The 25784-nt window shown below is 25.6% G+C and overlaps 1 protein-coding gene and 1 long non-coding RNA gene across 2 annotated transcripts in view; both read right to left on the bottom strand.

The window, feature by feature from the left end:
* LOC122504688 (X-linked retinitis pigmentosa GTPase regulator-like) overlaps positions 1–12384 on the bottom strand; it is a 41039-nt gene extending 28655 nt beyond the window's left edge. The window contains exons 1-2 of the mRNA XM_043615898.1: positions 12270–12384; positions 7877–8002 (exon numbers count right to left, since the gene is read on the bottom strand). Of these exons, the coding sequence (XP_043471833.1) occupies positions 7877–8002; positions 12270–12300 (157 nt within the window). The 5' untranslated portion in view covers positions 12301–12384. The remainder of the gene's footprint in view (positions 1–7876; positions 8003–12269) is intronic.
* Positions 12385–24114: 11730 nt separating this feature from the next.
* LOC122504687 overlaps positions 24115–25784 on the bottom strand; it is a 49137-nt gene continuing 47467 nt past the window's right edge. The window contains exon 3 of the long non-coding RNA XR_006301854.1: positions 24115–24466. This is a non-coding gene — a long non-coding RNA (uncharacterized LOC122504687). The remainder of the gene's footprint in view (positions 24467–25784) is intronic.

Raw genomic sequence — 25784 nt, 5'->3', positions numbered from 1 at the left:
GAATTTTTACAATATGCTCCTTTAGTTGTAGTGGATTGTTCAAAACAAAATGAGTCTTTAAAAAGTGGACCAGTTGATATTCGCCTAGAATTTGAATCAAAAGAAAATTTTCCCGCCAATACTTCAGCTTATTGCTTAGTTTTGCATGACCGCATCGTTGAATATAAACCAATCAGTGGAATTGTCAAAAAAATTGTTTAACTTTAAGCTTATATATATTTAACTCTTTACGCGTAATGAGATTAGTTGATTTAAAAATGCAGTACTTGATAGATGTGCAAGGATTCAAATTGCCAATTAATGAATTTGTTTTAAAAGAATTAGCTATAGTTTCTGTAAATAATGATTCAATACCAATAAATATGGTTTTCCAACCTCCTTGTCCATGGAATTGCGTCACAAACAAATATAAATGTATCAATCGTTGGTTAGAAAATAATTTCCATGGTATTCGTTGGAATGCTGGTAATGTACCGTACGTTTATTTAAAAGAAATTTTAGAAAATGTGTTTAAAAAAGCAAAGACAATTTATGTTAAAGGTTTAGAGAAGAAAAAATGGTTAAAAAGCTTAATCGATGAAAAATATTGTACTGAAATTATCGACATGAATGATTTAAATTGTCCTTCTTTAAAAAAGTTAAACATTGAAACATGTACTGGAACTTGTTCAAAACATTTAATCAACAATAAAACTTTTACTTGTGCTCTTCAGAATGTTATAAACTTAAAAACTTGGTTCTGCAAAAACTGTAATATTTGAGTATTTTAGTTGAAAATGTATTCTATTTTTTTCCTCAATAAAATTATAAAATATCAATTGCACTGTAATTATTATTTCTAACCTAACCTTATTGTTTTCAGGAATAAGAAACGACATTTATTTTAAATACATTTATTTATTATAATAAATTACAATATTTTTTAAGTATAATTTATTGTAAAAATTGTATAAAGCGAATAGTAGAGAACTAATACAAACTACATTTTAAATAAATATTTACATTTTATACATCAATTTCATCTATTTCCATTGGCTCATGCTGTTGGTAACCCCAAGGAAAGGTGTCAGTTTTCCCTGGTATCAAAATTCTTTTATCATCCTGCCAACTTAGAGCAATTTTATTTTGTTTGACAGTAAATACTTCATGTTTTTTGCTGCGTATAAAGTGCTGAGATCGGATCAGGTTTTCATTTTCATTGAGAGTATGCTTAAAATCATCGAAACCTATTTTTTTTAAAGTTGAATATTTTACCCCTTTTGCTTTCTTTTTAGCTTCCTCATCACCCCATAACTTGAATGCATAGAGTTTTGATCTTAAACCTATAAATTCGTCTACAATTTTACCGTTATTTTCGTCTTTCATAAGACCCAGGATTTTTTTATTTGCAAGTGGTATATTATAAATGTTGTTTTCAGGATAATCGGATGTATCGAATTTATGTAAATCTCTTTTAATATAATCATAAAAATTTGGTACTGTAATATGATAAACAAGACTGTCAGTATCTGTGTAGAGTAATTTTGCAGAATCACTGAAAGTCTCTTTAATGTAATTGTAATGAAAGTCATATGTTATTATCTTTGATATGTCCAAAATAGTGAATCCTATGTAAATTGGTTTGTTAAAGTATACCTTTGTTTTATTCATCTCAATAATGACCATATCTTTATCGAATATGGTGCAACTATGAAAGTTTGGTTAAGCAATTAAATTTTTCGCGCAATACCTTCCCTCCCATTTTGTTATTAATCTAACATCTTTGTGTTTTCTAACATTTTCCATTGTCTTGCCAAATACGGAATTGTTCATTAGCTTGTAAAAATTCTTCTCAAATTCATTACTCGATTTTTTTCTAAGCTCGGTATTTAAATCAATGTAGGGTTTTAACCACTGCTTTTGCTTAAATTTTAAAACTCTATGTATTTTAGTTAATTTCATTCCCAAAGATAAATATAGCTTTAAATTTCTATAGTGAATTGTATAGTTCTTCTTTGGTAATAAATTTGGAATTAATTTGGGAATTGTACATTTTGGGAGAGGAGGTATGAAATGTTCAGGGCATAACGGCAAGTCTTTATGTGAATCATGAAGTTGAGTTGGATAATCTAAATCTACTTCAAGAATGTATCCTTCTTCTGAATCATCTGGAATATTCAAGAAAAAGTCATTGCTATAATTTTCAAACCATTCAAAATCTGTATAAGGCAAGCTTTCGCTCATAGAAGCACCATACTGATTATTTATATCGAAATACATAATGTAAGATTCTGGTATTAGGGGATTAAAATCTTTTTCCATAAATCTATTATTAGCTTTCGCGTATCTGTTTGAGCATTGTGAAACTCCACCTCTTATTCCCTTTTCAATAAAAAGCAACATTTCTACATCTGTCAACAAATCAAGCTTTACGTCTGTGTACTTGAGCATAGCGTCAAATGCCAGTCCTGGGGCAGTATAGTAATGTAACGCGTCCAAGTTATAAGTTGTAAAGCATGTTTTTCTAAAATTTTCAAAAATGTCGGCAAGTAGTAGAACGTCAGTCTGTAAATACAAGTCAGAGTATTCTCCTATTGTTTTTAAATTAAACGTTTTCCATACGTTACAAGCATGTTCATAGTCTTCGTCTGAAATATGAGCGTCATTTAATTTAGAGTAGAAAGAGTCTTTTACTGGCAATTGACCTTCTTCTAATTTTTCCCAGCTACTAACATATTCGTAAGGAAATATTCCTTTTCTTGTCAATAAATTAAACTCGTTCATATTTTTACAATACTTTTTAGTAATTTTTTTCTCATCATTTTCAAGATAGGAGGATAATTTGTCTAAACTGCTGGGCATAAATCTAAATGAATCAAGAAATCTTAATACTACTTTGGTACCCTTCACATATTTTGAAAATGAAATGTACTTTTCTTTGTTTATTGGTAACAGTTTCATTTCACCCTCAAAAGACGTTGCTAAAGTTTTAATAATGAAATGTGCATCATATCCTGACAAGTTGTGAAAAATTATGGGAACAACATGCGAATCTTTATAATTTACATTGCAACCTTGATGTGCTGGACCACGATATTTTCCCGTGAAATGACAATGATCGCGGTGTTTAATGTCATCATTTTCAAAAGGTTTTTCACAAATATGACAAATTGTTGCTGTGTCAAATTGAATTTGTTGTAAAATAGTTAAATTTTCCATTGGAATAATATTTGTAAAATAAGTATTTGCTTTTTCAGCCAATTGTTCTAATTCAGCCATGAACCAATCAACACAATCTGGACCTCGATATGATTTAAATTCTGAAAGAGATTCATTAAAATTGCAATGTACATAGAAAGCAAAACTTGTCGGGATATGTTTTTGGTATGTTGATGTGTTTGTGTGTGTACTTGCTATAGGTTCTAAGAGACTTTCAGTGTCAGCATACACGACAAAGGGAACACTTTCTTTATTTCTGTAATTTTTAAATTTTAAAATTTTATCCTCTTCATTAGGCAAAATTACTCGACACATGTTTATTTTATCACAATCAATTTTATGATTATTAAATGATTTTTCATATTTAAAATGGCATAAACATCTATCACAAAGTATGGTTCGATTATGATCTTTTGTTATTTGAGATTTTACTAAACGAGATAAATTATTGATTAATGCAAAATGATAAACTTTGTTATTTTGAAAATTATTATTATCATCATCATCGTCTAAATCAAGTTCTGTATTTTCAATCATTAATAAGTGATAAGTACGTTCATTTGATTTGTTTTTACTTAAATAAAGTGGAATAATTTCATTCTTTTTATTACTGCTTTTATCAATTCCGTACACATTAATATTTAAATTGTTTAATTTTTCAAATTTTGGAATATCGCTGAGAGAAATGGGGAATTCAAAATCATCAAACTTTAAATCAGTATCTTTAAAGTGGGGATATGAACTTGTACGATCAACGTGACTATTAGCTGGATAACGTTGTGCAATTATTGACCATAAAAAACAGAATTTGTCATTATTTATAACATTAATAACAGCTTTTTTATCAATTATAAATTTTGGCATTCTTATAAAAGTTGAGTATCCAGCCGCAAGAGGCACATATTTATTTATATTAACACTTAAATTTATAATTTCATTTAAAGACCAACCTGACTTTTTTTGTTGAAAATCATCAATCTTAACAAAAAGTTTTTCACGAATTTTATGATCAAACCATTCATCAAAGTTCGTTGATTCTAAAATTTTTGAATTTCTAGTATTGAAATATTTAATATCATCAATTTCCTCACCTTCTTCTAAAACAGTATAATTTGCCGCAAGAACAACATTAACTTTCATGTTTCCCACCTTTTTAAATGCATTTTTTAATCGAGAAATAATCATTTTCTTTGCATCACTGAGAAAACTGTCCATATTTTTATGTTTTAAATTAATAACAACACCTGTTCTAATTCTATTCTCGAAAGCATTCTCTAATTCTTCCCACCTGATCCATCTCTCATCCTTTTTAAATAAACCAGTTCCTGTTCTTCTTAGTTTCTTAAACTTTCTGCTATTTGCTTTCAATAGTCCAATAGTTGACAAAATCTTTTTTTTCTCTCCACATGACACAGATCCATTTCTTAACAATTTTTTCAGTAATCTAATGTTTTTTACACTATTATTTATCCAAAAATTTAATTCCTCTGTTGTAGTTTTTTTACTTAATGTTTTAAAAGCATTGTTCATAATTTTCACAAAATCTTTACAATAGTTAGAGGTTTTATCAGTTTCCATAACTTTAATTGCTGCATTTAATTTATCCAAATTCATTTTTATCACTTGTATTGAAACTGTCAATTTTTTTCACTACAATGATTAACTCCGATCAGACTAAAATTGAACTTTTAACTATAGCGATTTTTTTAAAACGAGATTTTTTAAGCGCACTTGAATTTCACGATGTTTTTCTGATATGTTGATTGAACAACTTAAACTGCAGGAATGATTTTGTTAAGAAAAATTGCCTTCTTTATATACACAAATTATGACTAATTTTATTTCAAGTTAATTATGGTTTTCTTAGAATTATGGTAAAAAACAAAAACAGGAAATACCAATGATAATGAGTCATCAATAAAAAATTCCAAAACTCTGAGTCATCAACCCCTATTTTGCGAGAAACAAAGAAATTATGTCATCGATAAAGAATGCACCATGTAAAAAACAAAAACAGGAAATTCCAATGATAATGAGTCATCAACCCCTATTTTGCGAGAAACAAAGAAATTATGTCATCGATAAAGAATGCACCATGTAAAAAACAAAAACAGGAAATTCCAATGATAATGAGTCATCAACCCCATTTTGTGAGAAACAAAGAAATTATGTGTCATCGTTAAAGAATGCACCCTGCAAAAAACAAAAACAGGAAATACCAATGATAATGAGTCATCAACCCCATTTTGCGAGAAACAAAGAAATTATGTGTCATCGTTAAAGAATGCACCCTGTAAAAAACAAAAACAGGAAATACCAATGATAATGAGTCATCAACCCCATTTTGCGAGAAACAAAGAAATTATGTGTCATCGTTAAAGAATGCACCCTGTAAAAAAACAAAAACGGTAAATTCCAATAAAAAATTGCAAAATTCTGAGTCATCAACCCCTATGGAAAATTCTAGGATTGTTTTATAATTCCAAGAAATTAGATAAATTCCAAGAATCACATTTGCATCATGATCTCAATATCCCCCCACTCCAAAAATTCTAGGAAGTATGACGTCATATCCGGCTCAGCATAACAGTCAGAATATCCCCCCCCCCCCAATGGATTGAGTCTTGGCTAAGTGGTTTGAGTCTGGGCTAAAAATGTCGGTAACATGTCGGTGCAGGAATCTTGGTCCAGAACGCTCCCTGTCTATCTACTTATATGGATTCCCATGTAAAACCGTATGGTATAATTTTTCCATATCCCTATTGAAAATTTCCTCATGGGATTTTACATTTTACTCGTTTTTGCGTAATGCCCGGATAGAATTTTGAAAAGCAACAACATACCTCAAACATTTCTAAAATTCAAGAAGAAAAATTTTAATTTATAAATAGGAATTTGATATTTATTTTCAAAGTCATTTCTAAAACATTTCTAGAATTCAAAAATACAAAAATTTTGATTCATAAATCCCAATTTGTTCTAATGGCGTCTTAAGGACTTTTTATGTCCCAGTGCCCGCTGAAGTCAAATTTCTGTTTTATTGATACTTTTACTGCACCCTTTATATATATTGAACATATGTGACGCTCCACAAGAAAAGGGACCTTATGACAAGAGTAAATAAGGTCCCTTTTCTCGTGGAGCGTCACATATATATTTTATTTTCTACGTTAAATATGACAATACATTCTATCAAATTTTCAAACTTAAAACCTTAAAATATCAATATAGAAATTGTTTGCAAACTCACGTTCATTGATTTTAAAAAATTTGTAATAGACATCAAATTCATGACTCTAAACTTGTTAATAAAATAAATGTAATGAATGTAATTTAAAATTTAAAAACAGCAACCGATATCAATACCAATTTCATAAAAAACTAAACAATATTCAAAAAAAAAAATTAATTAAAAATTTTGTCGAAAATCAAAAATATGATTTTGGCTTAAAAATTCGAATATATTATTTATATTTCATTTTTATAGTGAATATTAGTTGTATTTATATTTAAAAGTAGCTACAGAAAGTGTCACATCAATTTGACCAAAAATTAAAAAATTTGCATTTTTTTGATTTTTTGAATTTTGTGAAAAAAGCTATAACTTTTGTTTAGCTTAATATTTTTTCTTTGTGTTTATCCCGGACAAAATATCGCGGACAGACATACATACATACATACACACATACATTTTGTTATTGATGAAAATAATTGAATTTTTTCAAAAAATTTTATTAAAAATGTAATGAAAGTAATTGAATTTCTGCGAATAAGAATTTTATTATTTATGAATTGAATTCTTACGAAGTATTTTGCTAAATTTTTCGAAAGTAATTGACTAGAAATTTTATTATTATTGAAAATAATTGAATTCTTGCTAAAAATGTTATAAAAATCTTTTTAAATAATTGGTTTTTTTGGAAAATTTTATGGAAATTGTGTCTTAAATAATTGAATTCCTATATAAAAATTAGATTATTTACGAAAATAATTAAATTCTTACTAAAAATTTTGTGAAAATCTTTTCAAATAATTTTTTTTTTTTTTGGAAAATTTTATGGAAATTGTGTCTTAAATAATTGAATTACTGTGAAAATTTGATTATTTATGAAAATTATTGAAAATTCTTGAATGTTTGTGAAGAATTTTATAAATTTTCTTTTTAAATAATTATTGAATTCTTTTGGGAAATTTTTTATTAAAATAGTAGATATTAAAAATGTTGAAATCTGATTTAAAAAAACCCTTTTTTCAAAAGAAACCGTATTTTTTATTAATTTCGTAAAAATACTATACTGCAAAATGTTCAAAAATAGAAATTTATTTCCAATGATGGAATATAAACAGACTTCTAAAATGGGATTTACGTGTCTTGATTACTGACCTATGCAAATTAACAAAAATTCCAAGCAATCGACCCTGAATAATGCGATATCTGAAGATGAAAACTGTAATATTGATTTGCACGCAATGTTTGTATGGAAATCAAATCTAAGATAACAAAACTCAAACTGTCTGGAAAACTAAACACATGCAAACTTTACTCAATAGGAAAGAAAAAAATCATACACTTTTCGCTTAAATAAAATATTAATTTACACTTCTATACTAGTGATTTAATTTTCTGCATTTATTTATCAAATATAAATATATAAAATTGAAAAAAATATTAACTTACGACAAATTACAGCCGAATGTTCATCACCACAAGTCACAGAGATCACAGGATCTTTTCTAATAAAAAAATGTGAAGCTATATTATCCGCAAATCTACTGCGACCAATTGTAAATACAGCGCCAGTTTCTGGAAAAAATATTTTCTTTGTAACTCATAACATTTTATATCACGTTCGTAACACGATTTATTATTATTATTGCTACACTGAAAAAAATGTATTTGATTCAAATAACCGATTACTTGTCTATTATCAAATAAATATTTACTTGAATCAAATATATTTATAAAGTCAATTAAATTGTATTTAAATTAATAATTTCATAACAAAATTTATAGTAAAAATATTAATAGCAAGTAAATAACTACAAAAATAGTCAAATTTCACTAATGGAATTAGTTACCAAACATTTTATAATTATTTTGAAATAACCTAAAAATAAATTTAACTTAAAGTGAGTTAATTTCAACTAACTCAAATTTAGAGAATAGTACAGAAATGAATGTAATATTACTAGTTACAATATTAGTAGTAAAAATATAAATAATAACAATATTAATAACAATATTTGTAGTAAAAATAATAATAGTAGCAATATTCATAGTAAATAAAATAGTAACAATATTAATAGTAAAAATAGTAATACTAACAATAATAATAGTAACAATAGCTATTTTAGTATTCTTATTATTAAAATTATTATCATTAATATTTTCATTGTTAGGTTCTATTATTATGGATACAATCATTATTATTATTGTTACTATTGCGTACGATTGTCACCATTATTACAATATTTTTATCCTAGTTGACATTTCATTATCCTCGTTAAAATCTTGTCTCACAACGCAACAAAAAAAAAAGAAGAGATTTGAATGAAAAAATTATACCCGGAACATCACCATATTTACGTATATGAAAATAGAAAAAATGTTTTTCACACAGTAGAAATTTTTCTTTTCTAGAAAAAAGAAACAAAATAGACAAAATATGTTAGTAAAGTGAAGGGAAATATAATTATAGAAAAAAAAGGGATGAAAAGAATTGATTGTTTCGGCAACATGCAAAGTCATTACTCCTCCGCTAGTTTTTTTTTCCTCTCCACAAATGTATATGCATTCATATCTACACAAGCTGTATATCAGGCAAAAAAAAATTAAAGTACGTGTTTTCATTATGTACTTAATATGCACGTGATCAAAATCAACTTATTTCCTCGAAAAAAAAAAATTCTTTCAGTTTTAATGTCTATTTAATATAATAATATAAAAGAGCAATGACACGTCAATTCACCCCCCACATATTTAAAGCCATCAAAGAAACCAAATTATTCTTGAAAATTATAATTCAAAACTATATGAATATTTATATTTTTTATAACACCAAACTTTATAATGTTTCTACAATTACCTTCTCACCCTTTCTAATATCAATAAAAGCTTATTCAGAGCGATCTACAAATTTTTTCAAATTTAAATTTCCAAATCATGGAATTAGTATTTTTTTTTATATAAAAACTAAATTTAATTAAGATTTAATTTAACTTCTCAACGCGTTTTTTATGCTGTTTGTCTTAAACAAAAATTTTGTTTACAAAGAAATGTTTCATTTACTCTCTAAATTTGAATTAGTAAGAATGTTTACTAATTTAAAATTTTAAATTAGTGACTGACTTTTTACTTTTGAATTAGTAAATTTTACTAATAAATTAGTAGAAATTACTATTTATTAGTAAATTACACTCATTTTTTTACAATTAAAAATTAATAAATTTTACTACTAAAAAGTAATTTCTACTAATATATTAGTAAATTTTACTACTAAATAGTAATTTTTACTAATATATTAGTAAATTTTACTACTAAGTAGTAATTAATACTAATTTATCAGTAAAATTGTGAGATTTACTAATTTTTTACTATTAGTAAATTTTACCACCAAATAGTAATTTCTACTAATATATTAATAAATTTTACTGCTAAATAGTAATATCTACTAATTTATTAGTAAAATTTACTAATTCAAAAGCCAAAAGTCAGGCACTAATTTAAATTAGTAAATATTTTTCTAATTCAAATTTAGAGAGTAAACCAAATATTTATTTAAGTTTGTGGCTTATTAAATCTATAGCAACATTTTTCTATTTCGCGCTTTTTATTATTATTAATGATAATAATTATTATAACTTCATCAATATAACAATAAAATAATGTAATATTAATAATAATAAATTGTAGAAATTATAGTGTTAATTTTTAATTAATAATAGAAATATTTTAAATAATTTCACATGATTTACTTTATTTTTCTAAATTAAAAATTTCGTTCATTCAAAATTTCACTATTTATGAACGAGTTTCATTCAATTCTCAGCAAATTTATTTTAATTCAACTAAGTAGGTTTGTTTAAACAAATATTATTACTAATAAATCAGTAGAAATTACTATTTATCAGTAAAATTTATTAATATATATAATCCAATCCATAAAGAAATGGATTACTCCGAGTCTTCGACTCGGAGTGATCCGTTTCTTTATGTTTTATAATAATTAAAGATGACTGTCTGACAAAATCATTATTTTATTATATATTTATAAGAATATTGTTACTGTAATTTCTTCAAAATTATTTGTATCATTTCAATTCAATTAAAAAAATTTTTTTCTAGAATTTTTAACTAAAATTCTACTTTAAATCAATAACATCAATTATTATTCAATTAAACTTTTTCAAAAAAATTAATTCTACAGAATTTTTAGTTAAAAGTACGAAAAATAATAATTTAATTCTACGAGAAATCAATTATTTAAATACAAAAATAAATAACATTGAATTTTGTATTTAATTACTTTTAAAAAGAATTAAATTCTTGTGATGAATTTTGATATTTATCAAAATAATTGAATTTTGGAAAAGAATTTTATTAAAATTCCTTAGAATAATTGATTTTATGGAAAGAATTTATGCAATTTTGTTGTTTATCAAGCTTATTGGATTCTTTTGCAAAATTCCTTAAAATTTTTTGAAAATAATTGATTTTCTGCGACGAATTAAATGTTATTTATGAAAATATTTGAATTATTGCAACGAATTTTCTTGTTTTATTGAATAATTGAATAATTCTTAAAATTTAATTCTTTCCTCAAGTTTTAATAAAATTTTTTAATAATAATTGCATTTTTAAAGGAATTTTTTTAAAATTGTATTAAAAATATTTGAAATTCTGCGATGAAAATAATTGAATTCGTAAATGAAATTTTATTATTTATGAAAATAATTGAATCTTTTCGTAGAATTGTATCAAAAAGTTTTTTCTATAATTAAATCTGTTGATAAATTTTATGAAAATAATAAATATTGAAAATTATTGAATTGCAAAAAACTTTTGAAAGTAATTGAACTTTTACAAAGATTTATTTAAATTTTTGAAAATAATTGAATTTTTGTCGAAAAATTTTGCTATTCGTAAAGATAATTGAATTCTTGACAAGATATTTGTGAAAATTTTTAAAAATATTATTGAATTTCTGTGAAGAATTTTGTTATTTATCAAAACAATTGCATTAAAACTTTTGTAATAATTAAATAATATTAAAAAATTAATTCTTGTCAGAAATAGAAGAAATTGTTGAAGGTTTTGTATTAGAATTAGTGGCAGTTTCATAGTTTACGAAGCTAAATTTGACGTAAATTCATCATTAAAAGATAAAAGAAAAAAATAGGGGAAATTTAGGGGAAATTTTCAAAATAGGGTACGTTTAGGGGCCAAAATTAAAAAAAGGAAACTTTTAGGGAAATAGGGGACAGACTGTGAAGCCTGTATTAAATATAAATCCAAATAATCGTTAATTTTATGTAAATTTTTAAATAAACATCCAAATAATCGTTAAGTTAATGTAAATCATTAAATATAACTCCAAATATTAAATGAATGTAAATAATTAAAAGTAAATAGAAACGATTATTAAATAATTAACTATTAATAATTTAATGAATAAAGGTAAATAATTTAATAAATAAATATAAATAATTTATTAATATTTATTAATGAAACATAAATAATTTATTTCAATTCGACTTCAATAAATTTACGAAATAAAATATTTTTCGTTTACAGAAAAAGAAAACCAAATTTTTTTTTTACATTCAGCAGAGAATTATTTTGTAACAATTTTTGTGTTTACGGAAGTACATCCGCGTCCCTCTGAAGAGACACCTACTGGTATCTCCTGCATACAACGATGGGGGAAACAAGTTGGTATCATATATTTCACAAAACAATTTTTTTCTTTTGCCCTTTTTTGAATTATAAAATTTAAAAAAAGCAAAATTTTTAACTAGATGAAATAGAATAATTTTTCTTTTATACAAAAAAAATGAATGAAAATATTTACCCGGTATATTTTCGATATCAGGTAAATCCATGGTTTTTCACACCACGCGCCACGCAACCGGTTAACTAACTGCCGGCTGCTTACAGTAAGCGTGGTAGCAACCTGGAACTCAACCAGTTGCCAAGCAACTGGAAATCAATTCCCAAAGACACTATAAACCAAGTGTTACGTTAGCGTTAAAAACGATTGTGCGCAAGCTAACATGCATCAACGTATGTAAATAATTAAAATTTTTCCATAAATAAATATTTTTTAAAAAAACCTTTCTTTTCCTGTCTTTAAATTTTATATTTATTTATTTTTCTACACTGTCTCTTATTTTATAATTTTATTTATTATTATTTCTCTTCGTTGAGTTGTAAATTTAACAAAAATTATCTCTTTTCACCCATCAAAATGTTTTATTAAACTTTATTTAGTTCAGAAAAATGTTACTTGGTTCAGATAAATTTTACTTGGTTCAGATAAATTTAAATTTGTTCAAATAAATTGTATTTGGCTCAAATATAAAATTCTTTTCTGAGTGTACAAAAATATTTATTACTTTTAAATTAAAAATTTTTACCGCCAGAATCAAAAAAAATATATTTGGAACAAATAAAATTTCTTTGAAACAAGTAAATCTATATAGTATAGTATAGTTTATTTGTAATAAAGTGTTACACTGTTTACAAGTAGAACGAAATAAATACAGTATTAACGAGGGAAGAAATAAAATTAAATATATAAATATATGAATGGAACACACATCATCATCATAATTCCATAATAAGTAAATAACAAAATAAGTTGTTTTTCGAAATAAAAATGTTTACTTGGGCAAAATAAAATTTATTTAAACAAAATAAAATTTATTTAAACAAAATAAAATTTATTTAAACAAAATAAAATTTATTTGAACAAAATAAGATTTCTTTGAAACAAATAAATAATTAAATTACAAAATTAATTCTAAAACAAATAAATAACAAAATAAATTATTTATTTGTTTTGAATTTAAAATTTTTTATTTAAACCAAATAAAATTTATTTGAACAATAATGATTTACAATAAACAATAGTATATATTATTTAATAACGACTTTTTAATAAATAATTAATACCCAATTATTATTTAACAATTAATGGAAATAATTTAGTGCGCTCTAATAAAAATATAATATATCTTCACACAGAGAAAAGATATATTTGACTCAGAACCAACTAGAATTTTTATTTGTTTCAAATAAATTTTATTTGGTTTAAATAAAATTTTACTTGTCTCAAATATACGTTTTGTTCATGTTGAATAAAATTTTTTATTTAAAACAAATAAATAACTTATAGTTGGTTCTGAGACAAATATACGTTTATTTAACTCAAATAAAATATATTTGTGGTTCAAATAAAATTTTTCTCTGGATGTTCTTTCCTGGGCGTAACTCACTGTATTATAATTGCATCTAGAGAAAAATTTATTTTAAACCAAATATAATTTGAGTTGAATAAAAGTTTAATATTTGTCTCAGAATCTACGAAATTATTTATTTGTTTTTAATAAAAATTTTTTTCGACATAAATAAAACTAATTTTTTTTCAAATAAAAATTACATCTTAACTAAAATTTCTAAATCCAAACAACCGAAACATCATAAATAAAATAAAACTTTATTTGGTTTAAATAAAACTTTAATTGATTCAAATAAAATTTATTTGAAACAAATAAAAAGTCTACTTGGCTCTAAGTCAAATATATCTTTTATCTGGGTGCAGCTCTCTAAATTTGAATTAGTAAAAATGTTTACTAATTTGAATTAGTGACTGACTTTTTGCTTTTTAATTGGTAAATTTTACTAATAAATTAGTAAAAATTACTATTTATTAATAAAATTTACTATTTCAAAAGCAAAAAGTCACTAATTAAAATAAGTAAACATTTTTACTAATTCAAATTTAGAGAGGAAATTAATTTTACTATTTTCATTATTTTATTATTATTTTACTACTATTATTATTATTTATGAAAAATTGAATCCTAGCCAACAAATAAAAAATTCGAATCCTGTTTTGATTTTCATCTAATCAAAATGAAAATTTTTCGAGTAAAAGCCTTGAAAAATTGATCTAGAAGCATCATCGATTTCGTCTCTACTTCACGTTTAATGATTGTTTTAGTTATTAATGATAAATTACGTAATTTCAAAAGGTTACTTAGTATACACTACATTGATGTTATACACACAATTATCTATTATTATCTATTAATAAAAAAATAATTATTTCATTACGTAAACGAAAGATCATTGGATTAAGAGCAAAGGGATAATATGTAATGAGATTAAATATATCAAGGAGATAATTAAAAAACCGAAGAGATACAAAATTAACGACAAACATGAAATTAGAAGCATAATTAATCATTCTCTACAACGAATAAATAAAGAAAAATATATATATACATTTGTGTGGGTTTGCATTTAGTTTTCAAACTATAAATTAAAAAACATAACTGAACCCTATTTATTGATTGGTTGGTTATACACGTGTGCAATTTAAATGCCTAAGCGAAGGCGTGTCCATTAACAATTATTTTTATACCTTATAAAATAAAGAATTAATTGAAAAGTCAATCAAAAATAGAATCGATTTTGTGATTAATGAATATGTGAATGGAAAAAATACCTATTTTTACTCACATTCTCTGATTCAAGTGGTTGGATTATTCATTTTCAAACTCAAATTATAATAAATTATTTTATTACTTTAATTATTTATTTCTTGCTACTAATAACATTATAATTATTTTTAATATAAAAAAGTAGAGAGTATAGTTGGTTCTGATTCAAATATATTTTTTTTCTGGGTGTATTAATATTTTTACCATTAATATTGTTACTATTTATTTTGTTTTCTGTTAGTATTACAATTATTTTTGTACTACTCTCTAAATTTAAATTATTGAAATATAACTAATTTTTAATTAAATCTATTTTTAGACTATTTCAAAATAATTATGAAATGTTTGCTAACTAAACTAATTCAATTAGTGAAGTTTTACTACTATTTTTAGTTATTTGCTTACTAATAATCAGTTATTTTTTACTTCTTCAAATTGAGAAAGTATTATTATTAATTTATTGTTACCTACTATTAATATTTTTACTACAGATATTGTTATAAAATTATTAATTTAAATACAAATAAATTGATACCATTTACACCCAGAGAAAAATGTTACTAAAACCAAATATATATTTTATTTGAGTTAAGTAAACGTATATTTATGTCAGTATATTTATTTTCAGAATATTTATTTATATTTATTTTTAGTTAAAAATTTAATATAAATTTTATTCGTCATAAATAAAACACATATTTCAGCCAAATAAAATTTTATTTAAACCAAACAAAATTTATTTTCAACAAATAAAATGTCTAGTTGGTTCTGTGTCAGATATATTTTTTCTCTGGGTGCATTTAGTTAATTGAAGTAAAAATTATTTAATTCAAGTAAATATTTATTTGATAATAGAAAAGTAATCGGTTAATTAAATAAAATAATTTTTTTAGTGTAACAATAATAAGTAGGAGAAATATAAGTGAATAAATTATTATTATATTAAATTATTACTGTTTTCATTTTTACAAGTTCCATAAATATTACATTAATTATTAAAATAAAAAATTAGACTTGAAAAAAAATGATAAAAATGTATGAAGATTGTAGAGATAATGGAAACGGTGTTAATTGAATGCAACTTGGAGTCTATTTAATGGAGATAAATAAGATGAAGCCTAAAGATCGTCTTGTTTTGTTTTTGTTTATCTTTTTTTCTTCTTTTTGTTTTTTTGTTTTTTTTTGTAAAGTGAAGACAAGCATGAAACGGTTGCACTCGGTGCGAAACGTTTTAGCGGACATTAGGCGACCCGACAGATGAATTAACGCGAAATCACATCATCGACTCATGATGAAGCTCAGTTGTTGGGTCGTCATCGTGAAAGAGGAATTAAACGTACCGAGAAGAAGTCTCTGCGAACGCAAATAGATTCTCGATCATCCGGTGAAGTACGATCGGCGCCTGCCGCATGTCTTCACATTCGAAACACATAACTTGGAATCCCGTTGTCAAGCACTCGACAATGCATTTTATGCTTTTCTGTTTTTACATTTCACACTTAATTATCTGATTTCACTGAATGCCTTTTCTTTTCGCTAATTTTCCGTTTCAATTTCTTTCTATTATGATATTTAATAACATTTGTAATATTATAATCATATTAATTAATTATATTATAATTATATTAATTATATCAGTTATTCCAAGGATATTAAATTGAGACAAAAAACATATCAAAACGTTGTTTTGCAACTATTTTGATACGTTTTTTTGTCTCAATTTAATATCCTTAGAAAAACTATGATTATATTATATTAATATTATAATTAATAATAATTATAATTACCTGACGGTGACCTTGGAATTCTAAGGTAGAGAATATTATCTCCATTATTGAATCCCAAGATTTAATTATAATTTGATTAATTAACTAATCAACTTTTAAAATAACCTTTCGAATTTTTCCACAAAATTATAAATCACTAAAACACTAATAGAATAATCACTTTTAAAAACGCGATTCCATAAGAAAATCCGGACAAATTTATTTGCTTTTGCAATATATAATTTTTTGTTTGTAAATACAATTATTACAAAATGAAATAAAAAAAGCAGAACGGACTGGGAAAAAATCAACTTTTAAATGTATTTGCACAGCATAAAAAGTATCGAATCAATTAAAAAAAAATTTATAGTGAAAAATATATTTCTTTTGTTAAACAATTCTTTTTTGTTAAACAGTTATTTTAAAAAATTATTAAGGACCTACCTGTTAAAATTATTTTACTGCACTTGACAGATTTAAATTTTTTAAAATAAACCAAAACACTTTTCCATATACTTTCTTTCACTGTACTTATAAAATATAAAATCACAATTCACAGATAACACTAAAAGTGATTTATAAAAATCAAAATGACGTTACAAAACGTGATTTAAAAATTAAAAATTCACGCAAATATTATTTTTCCTGTAGGGGTCGTTCACAAACTACGTCACACTCCTAGGGGTGGGGGGGTGTCAAGATGTGTGTGACGAAGTGTGTAAAAAAAATTTTTTTGTATGTAAAACATGTGACGAAGGGGGGGAGGGGTTTAAATTAGTCCGAAAAAGCGTGACGTAGTTTGTGAATGACCCCGTATTAAAATTTTTTTGCAAAGAAAAATTTAGTACAAACAAATGTTAAAGGGATAAGAAAATTTGAAAAAAAAATAATAAAAATTCCCTCAAATTTGCTTGCAGCTTATAAGAGTATTACAAACGAGTATTAAAGAGACATTAAAATTTTGAAAAGTAAAATAACATGTAATAAAAATTTCTTCAAAATTTGTTTGCAGCGTACAGAAATTTTTCTTCGCAAAAAAAACTGAGTACAAACGTAAATTAAAGAGAACACGCGCAAATTTACTTGCTGTGTTACACGATATGCATATTTAAAAAAAAGATTTAAATTTAATGCAAATATATTATAGTAATCAACAAAAGAATTTATTATCGGAATTTAAAAAAATGGTAGTTCATTTTTGAAAATTTATTTCTAAACTATAAATTTATATGAGTATAATTGACTTGTGTAATTAAGATTTTATATGAAAATAAGTTATTATAAATAAAACTGATATTACTTAAACTATATCAAATAAAAAAATATTTTCTACAAAAAAATGTCTAATTGGTGTAAAACAAAATCATTCTTTTTCAAACGGCGAATTCATTTTTAAGAAACCAGAAAAAAACATGCAAATATTTCAGCCCATTTACAGATTTGTTTGTAAAAATATAATAATGCTACTGTTTATATACCAAAATTTTTTTACTCTAAAAAAAAATGAGTGAAGAAAAAATAAATTGTAAAATATTAACAGAAACATAGCAACACTGATGACAATAGAATCATGCAAAATATTATTTTCCTGCCTAGTTAATATTGTTAAAAATTATATCTCCTCTCAAACGCAGGGAAAGAAACTTTACTACTTATAAACATATAAACACCCCAGAGGAAAACAAAAAATTTTATTTGAAACAAATATAATTCATTTGAGTCAAATAAAAATTTTTTTAAACCAAATAATGTTTTTTTGAGCCAAGTAAAATTTGTCTGAACTAAATAAAGTTTATTTTCACCAAATAAATAAAATTTGACTCAAGTAAATTATATTTGCAACAAATAAAATTTATTTTAACCAATTAAAATTTATCTGAACCAAGTAAAATTTATCCTAACCAAATAAAGTTTATTTGAACCAAGTAAAATTTTTCTAAACTAAAGAAAGTTTATGTGCACTAAATAAATTATATTTGACTTAAGTAAATTATATTTGAGCCAAATACAATTTATTTAAACCAAACAAAGCTTATTTGTACCATATAAAATTTATTGAAATCAAATAAAAAGTTCAGTAGGCTCTGAGTCAAATATATCGCTTTTCTGGATAAAGAAATAAATAAATAAACCAACCTAACGACCGTATAATCTCTTCATTGACTGCAAGATTCTCTCACATACCGCCCAGAGATGCAAAAAGCTGCAGATGCAGACCTACAGCATTTGTAAGCATCTATAAAGGGTAGGGTGGTCCTTAAAAAGGTTTTTTTTTTAATTTCTTTGCTCCCAGGGGCTTAAATGTTTCCAAATTAATAAAAAAAAATTCTCTGAAAATTTGAGCTCTTAATATTAACTTTTAGATAGTCCGCACTCAAACTTAAGTTTAAAAAATTTTTTTTTTTATTTTTTATTAATTTATTTTGATAAAATTTGGAAGGTAAATCAATACTGAGGTGTATTACGGTCACAAACACCTAAAATAAGACAAAAGGATCTTCAAAAATATCGAAACAAATATTTTTTAGCAATTTTTTAATTTTTGAAAAAAATCGATTTTTGTATTTTTTTAAATAACTTTTTTATCTATTAATATTTTCATTAATTCTTGTCAAAATTACATTTCTGACATGAAAACAAATCGATTAATGTATGGGGCATTCTAGGCCAAATCGGAAATTATTTTGTTTTTGCATCTTAAATTTTTTTTAAACATTTTTTTCTTTTAGTTCTCTTTGAAATGAGCTATCTTGATTTTTTTCAAATTTTTTCATAAAGCGGTTCAGGAGATACAGATTTTTGAAAAATAACGTTTTTTACGTAAATTTTTTTTTTTAATGCTTATAACTCGGTCAAAAATTGATCAAATTGTTGGACGTTTTTATAATGAAAATTTAAAAAAAATTTAAATAATTTACGATAAGATTTTTAAATTTTTAAAATAAAAATTCATTTTTAGCAATGTATCTATCGATCAATTTTTTCAAAATTTTTTTTAAGAAACTAGCACTAAATTAACCATTTTTAAGCCTTGTACAATCCTGGTCAAACGATGGGATCTATTTATGTTGAAATTGTTAATTTTTATATACGCAGTTGTGGCCAAATGACTAACTTGCCATTTGACAAAATCACACAAATTTTTCACAGCAAATGTGCACACAAAAAAAAAATATGGTAAATTTGACTACTTTTTTACTATTTCCTGTAGTTCCTATAGGCGCCCGTAACATTATTTAGTAAAATGAACTATGACAGAATAGTTAGTCTAACTGTAAAATGTAGTAATAAATACCATTTTTACAGTAAATTTAACTACTAAAACAGTTATCTTAACTATTTGTTGTTAGTCATACTAACTGCTTCATTTAGTTGCAGTAACTAAATTTTCATAGTTCCTATAGGCGCCCGTAACAAATTGTAGTTGTAACAACTGTAAGAAATAGTTAAATTAACTATTTAAAGTAGTAAAATGAAATTATTTATTTGTTTTTTATTATTATTGAGGTCCATTTTTTTACATTTTCTCTTACCTATTTTTGTTCATATATAATTTATATATTAAATTCTTATACACCTAACAGAGAAAAATCCCCAAACGCCGGGGATTGAACGCACGACCCTAACATTCGCAAACCGATAACCTAACCACCTAACCACGCTCGCACGCTACGATGACTGGCATTGTACTTGAGGACATTCTTCTTAGATTCAGTCATAATAACTACTCCGTTTAGTTGCAGTAACTAATTTTTTAAGCTCAAGGACTTAGTTGAAATGTAGCCAGCATATGATTTTAAATGACTCAACGATAGTGCAGTAGTTAAAAGTACTGTTGAAAATAGTTATTTTCAGAATTTCTGTAGTAAAATTATCCACTTTTTACTAGTTATAAAAAAATTAAACTTACTATTTTCATATAGTAAAAATAACATAAAAATTGTTACTTTTATGACTTTTGTAATTATAAAAATAAATGTTTCTTACCACCATAGAGATAAATTATTAAAAGCTAGTAAGAATTGGTTCTTTTAACTACATTAAACACAAAAATAACAAACTCCAGCGGTTGTTTTTACTCTTTGGAACAGTAAATTTTAATTTATTTTGCAAATAGCAAGAAATGGATATTTCTACTGCAGAAATTCCGAAAATAACTATTTTTAACAGTACTTTTAACTACTGCACTATTGTTGAGTTATTTACAATCATAACGTGTAGTAGTAATTTTAACTACATAAAACCTACTATTCAATTTTAGTTCCACTAACTATGGAAGTTTAGTTGAAATGCTGCTGAATATGGTAGTTTTAACTATTTCTTTTTAACTGCACATATGTGGATGTTTTTACCACTCACGTTTTTTCTCTGTAGAAAAAAATGATCTTTTCAACTGCATAAATAGTAAAAATAACTATTTTCAACAATTGATTTTACTATATGAAAACAGTAAATTTCTTTCTTTCTCTGCAACTAGTAAGAAATAGTTGTTTTAACTACATAAATCATAAAAGTAACAACTTTCAGAGGTTGTATTTACTATATAAAAACAGAAAGTCTCATTTTGTTTGCAACCAATACAAAATAGTTATTTTTGCTACCACAATAGTAAAATTAACTATTTTTAACAATAGTTTTTACTACTACACTATAGTTGAGCCATTTACAAGCATCTGTTAGTTATTTCAACTATGTAAAGTAGTTATTTTAACTACATAAAACCAACTACTTCATTTTGGTTCCACTAACTGAGGAAGTGTAGTTAAAATGCTGCTGAATATGGTAGTTTTAACTACTTTTTTTCTAACTACACAAATGTGGTTGTTTTTACCATTCGCATTTTTTTCTGTGTGATTTCAGATTCAGTCTCTCCAAACTTAACCTTCTTTCCGTGTAAAATTGTGATTTGGTCAAATGACAAGTTGGGCCTACCGTTTTCACTGTGTATGTAAAAATTAAAATTTTTTAAATAAATAGATCCCATCGTTTGCCCACGAAAAATTTGTTAAAATATTGTTATTGAAAACTACGCGTGAAAACACAACTTTTCATTATAAAAACGTCCAATTTGATCAATTTTTGACCGCTTTATGAAAAAATTTGAAAAGAATCAAGGTAGCTCATTTCAAAGAGTACTAAAAGGAAAAATCGATTTTTTTCAAAAATTAAAAAATTGCTAAAAATATTTGTTTCGATATTTTTGAAGATCCCTTTGTCTGATTTTAGGTGTTTGTGACCGTAATACACCTCAGTATTGATTCACCTTCCAAATTTTATCAAAAATAAATTAATAAAAAATAAAAAAATAAAAAAAAATTTTTTTTTAAACTTAAGTTTGAGTGCGGACTAGGGTAAGTGTGTCAATTGTGGCGGGTGCTCCAATTATGGCGACTTTGTAAAAAATAGAATTATTTACTATTTTAGAATAATATAGTTATTTGAAAATGATAGAAAAAGTTATTTTCGACCTTACTCGATATAACTGTACGAAAAAAAACACATTTGAACTATTATTGGTTTAATTATTTAAGTACAAAAATTGTGCCCCGCCATAATTGGCACATTTTCATTGAATGTGCGTGCTCCAGTTATGGCGCGCAACACAACCTCTAGGGTCGTTCCAGAATGAGTCAAAACGCAACGAAGACGCGACGCGTCTCCATTTGATTAGCATTGGGACGCGTCGCGTCTTCGTTGCGTTTTAGCTCATTCTGGAACGACCCCTAAATACACGTTATTTTCCCCGCCGTAATTGGCGCGCCGAAATTGACTCAACCGCGCCATAATTGACGTTTTTAATCCTAATTCTTATTGCTTTAATTTTGTTTAAATAATTAATTTTTATAAAGTTTTTATAAAAGTTTTATTATCTATATGACACGGGCTTTTAGTTTAATAAGCCATAAATTTACTTCTTTCATTATAATTTTTGAATTTTCTATTTCAAAGACGGCTAAACCAGAACCGCGCCATAATTGGCACACTTACCCTATCTAAAAGTTAATATTAAGAGCACAAATTTTCAGGAAATTTTTTTTTATTAATTTGGAAGCATTTAAGCCCCTGGGAGCAAAGAAATTTGAAAAAAACCTTTTTAAGGACCACCCTAATACATATGTATATATGCTGTGCATAAATGTATTTATTCCATTGATAACGTCCTGTTTGTTTGTCCTTTATTAAAGGGCCTTTAGACTCAATATATCTGCAGAACCAGGGAAATCGGAATAAACGCAACCACTCTCCCCTCCCAATGAATTTAAATGTCGTCTGCTCAGTGGAAACCCTTTCGTTTTGTAACGAAGTTTACAAAACTATTTTATTAATTAATATAGAACTATATTCACCTAAAAAATACAAAACACACCATTTCTGACAATATCTGTACGCAAAAATCTCCGACTTGGTATGTTTTATACATTCTATTTGAATAAAAGTACAACATAAAATTTATGTTTATTTATAAACATAAAATAGCAATTTCTAACAGTTATATAAAATTTTATAGATTTCCACTGAGTCGACGATGTGTCGCTATGTTATACTAGAAAAAATACTCGACTTGCCGGTCGCAGATATACTCTCGACGATGCGTTTGACATCATCTCGTTTTCTCCACGCTCTCAATCTGCCTGAAACATTAGAAAAGAAAACATGAAATAATTTTTATTTATAATTTTTTTAGTTAATTAAATATAAAAAAATATTACTAACATTATTATACAGTAAAAGCTGTCGGAATGCAACTCGATTTTTTAAATTTTATTACAGTAAGGGGCTGTCCATAAATTACGTAAGTCACTTTTTTGGAAAATTTGACCACCCACCCCCCTTTGTCAGATTTTTTACATACATTAGCGCCATTTTTTCTACGGTTCGTAAGATTTAGCAGACCCACCCCTCCTCCCAAAATGTCTTACGTAATTTATGGAGGGGCCGTCTATAAACTACGTCACACTATTTTGCACAATTTTTCCACACCCCCCCCCCACAAATTTTACATACTTTGGCGCCATTTTTTCTACAGAACGTCACAAAAAATTAATTCCACCCCCCCCCTTCTTGTGACATTTTTGAATGCAAAAAAATTTTACAAATAGAGTTGCATTCCGACAGGTTCGACTGTAGTGAAATGAAATAATTAAAAATTAGGGGGGAAAGTTACATTATTATTTCCCTGGGGTCCCCTTTTTGGAAACTTTCAACCCCCACTTCTCGCAATGGAGCACACTGTTAATTTTTTAAAAAATATTTTTGGCAAAATAAAATAAAAAGAAAAAAGATTTATTTTTTAAAAAACAAAAAAAATTAATCTTTTTTTCCTCTTATCGTAGACAATAGCTTGACACACTCCCTTTCCCATCAAACGGTGTTAATATTTAGATTAAAAAAATATTAAAAATCTTACTATCAAATCCTTTTGTCCAACGCACGACCACCATTCTGACGCTGTACTCAATGTCCTCCACATTGGAAATGGCACAAACACACTCGATTTTAGAATTTTGATTGAACACTCACGAAATAATAGTTTCGATTTTAGAAAATTTCGAGCACTCCCGGAATCACGAGACGATATTCAAATAAAATTAATATTATTTTTTAAAAACATATTTATAAAGATACACCCTACAATTGTTCGCGGTTTTAAGAAAAGTACGAAACACTCCCGAAGCTAAGATTTATAATATTCGCAAATTTTAAAAATTTGTGGCTTCATCAAAAATAGTTCAACGGAACGAAGTACTGCGGAAGACTCCTTTTTGTTGCGACACCTGAAAAAATAACAAACATTTATACATACATTGATTATTTAAAGATTATATGTATATTTATTTTTATATTCCTGAAATAATTATAAATAAAACAATCTGGAAACATGTTCCAGTAAATAAACAAATGTTTATTAACATGTGATTTTTTGGCAACTGATTGAATCTTTAAATCTGATAAACTTGAAAATAAGCACAAAATGATTGTCCGCTGATTTTCGGCTGACGATGCCGGCTATTAACATTTGCAAAAAAAATTTTTACTTGTCGGAAAATGTTAAAAGAACAAACTCAGAACATGTTCTATTGAATTAAAAAAATTGTTTATTTACAATTAAATTTTCTACAACTGGTTAAGTCCGATAAAGTCAAAAACAGCAAAAACTATATTGTCTGCTGATATTCGGCTGGAACTGCTGAATATTAATTTTTGTGAAAAACATTTTTAATTTTGCAGGTGACATAAATAAACATTCCTAGAACATGATCCAATCAATAAAGAAATAGGGTTTCGTGGCTTAAAAGAATAAAAAAAAAATAAATAACAAAAACAATTTTAAACCCTACGGACATTTCCAAAAATTTCTTTATAAACACTACTAATACTTTAACACATTAATAGCTACGACCTTAACAATGGTTGACATAGACACAGTTGCTATGGTAACCGTTGATTTGGAAATCCCGAAACTCAAAAGAAGCCTAGCAAAAAACGATTGTCTGCTGATATTCGGCTGGGATTGCTAGCCTATTAATTTTTACAGAAAATTTTTTTATTCAGCAGAAAACTTTAAATAAACAATTTAGAAACATGATCCAGTGAATAAAAAGAATTCTTTATTAACAATTAAATTTCCTACAACTGATTTAATTCTAATTAACTGAAAAATGACCAAAACAAAAATTGGCTGCTGATATTCGTTTGAAACTACTAGCTATTAATTTTTGCAATCATATTTTTCATTTTTCAAAAAATATTCTTTTATATAGTTAAATAAACAATCTAGGAACATTTACCATCGAGTAATAAAATTAGTTTCTAAGCAATTAATTTTTTTTACAAGTGATTAAATCTGATAAACTCAAAAATGAACATTTCCTGATTTGATTTTTCAATTTGCGATTTTCTGATGATTTTCGGCTAGGGATGCTGACTACACGGAGAAAAATATACAGTAGGGGAGACTGGAGCTAAATGTCAATCTGTCAAAACTCAAAACAGTTAAAATTCATTGTCTTTCGACCGGAAATAGTTAGAGCATTGCAATTTTGATTATAGAAGGGTGTTATCACTCTAAATAAATGTCCGAAGTTATGTGAC

The sequence above is a fragment of the Leptopilina heterotoma genome, unplaced genomic scaffold, assembly GCF_015476425.1.
Source record: "Leptopilina heterotoma isolate Lh14 unplaced genomic scaffold, ASM1547642v1 Lhet_31, whole genome shotgun sequence".
Classification (NCBI taxonomy): Eukaryota; Metazoa; Arthropoda; class Insecta; order Hymenoptera; family Figitidae; genus Leptopilina; species Leptopilina heterotoma.
The sequence above is the reverse complement of the archived record's forward strand: the minus strand, read 5'-3'. Positions and strand labels throughout refer to the sequence as shown.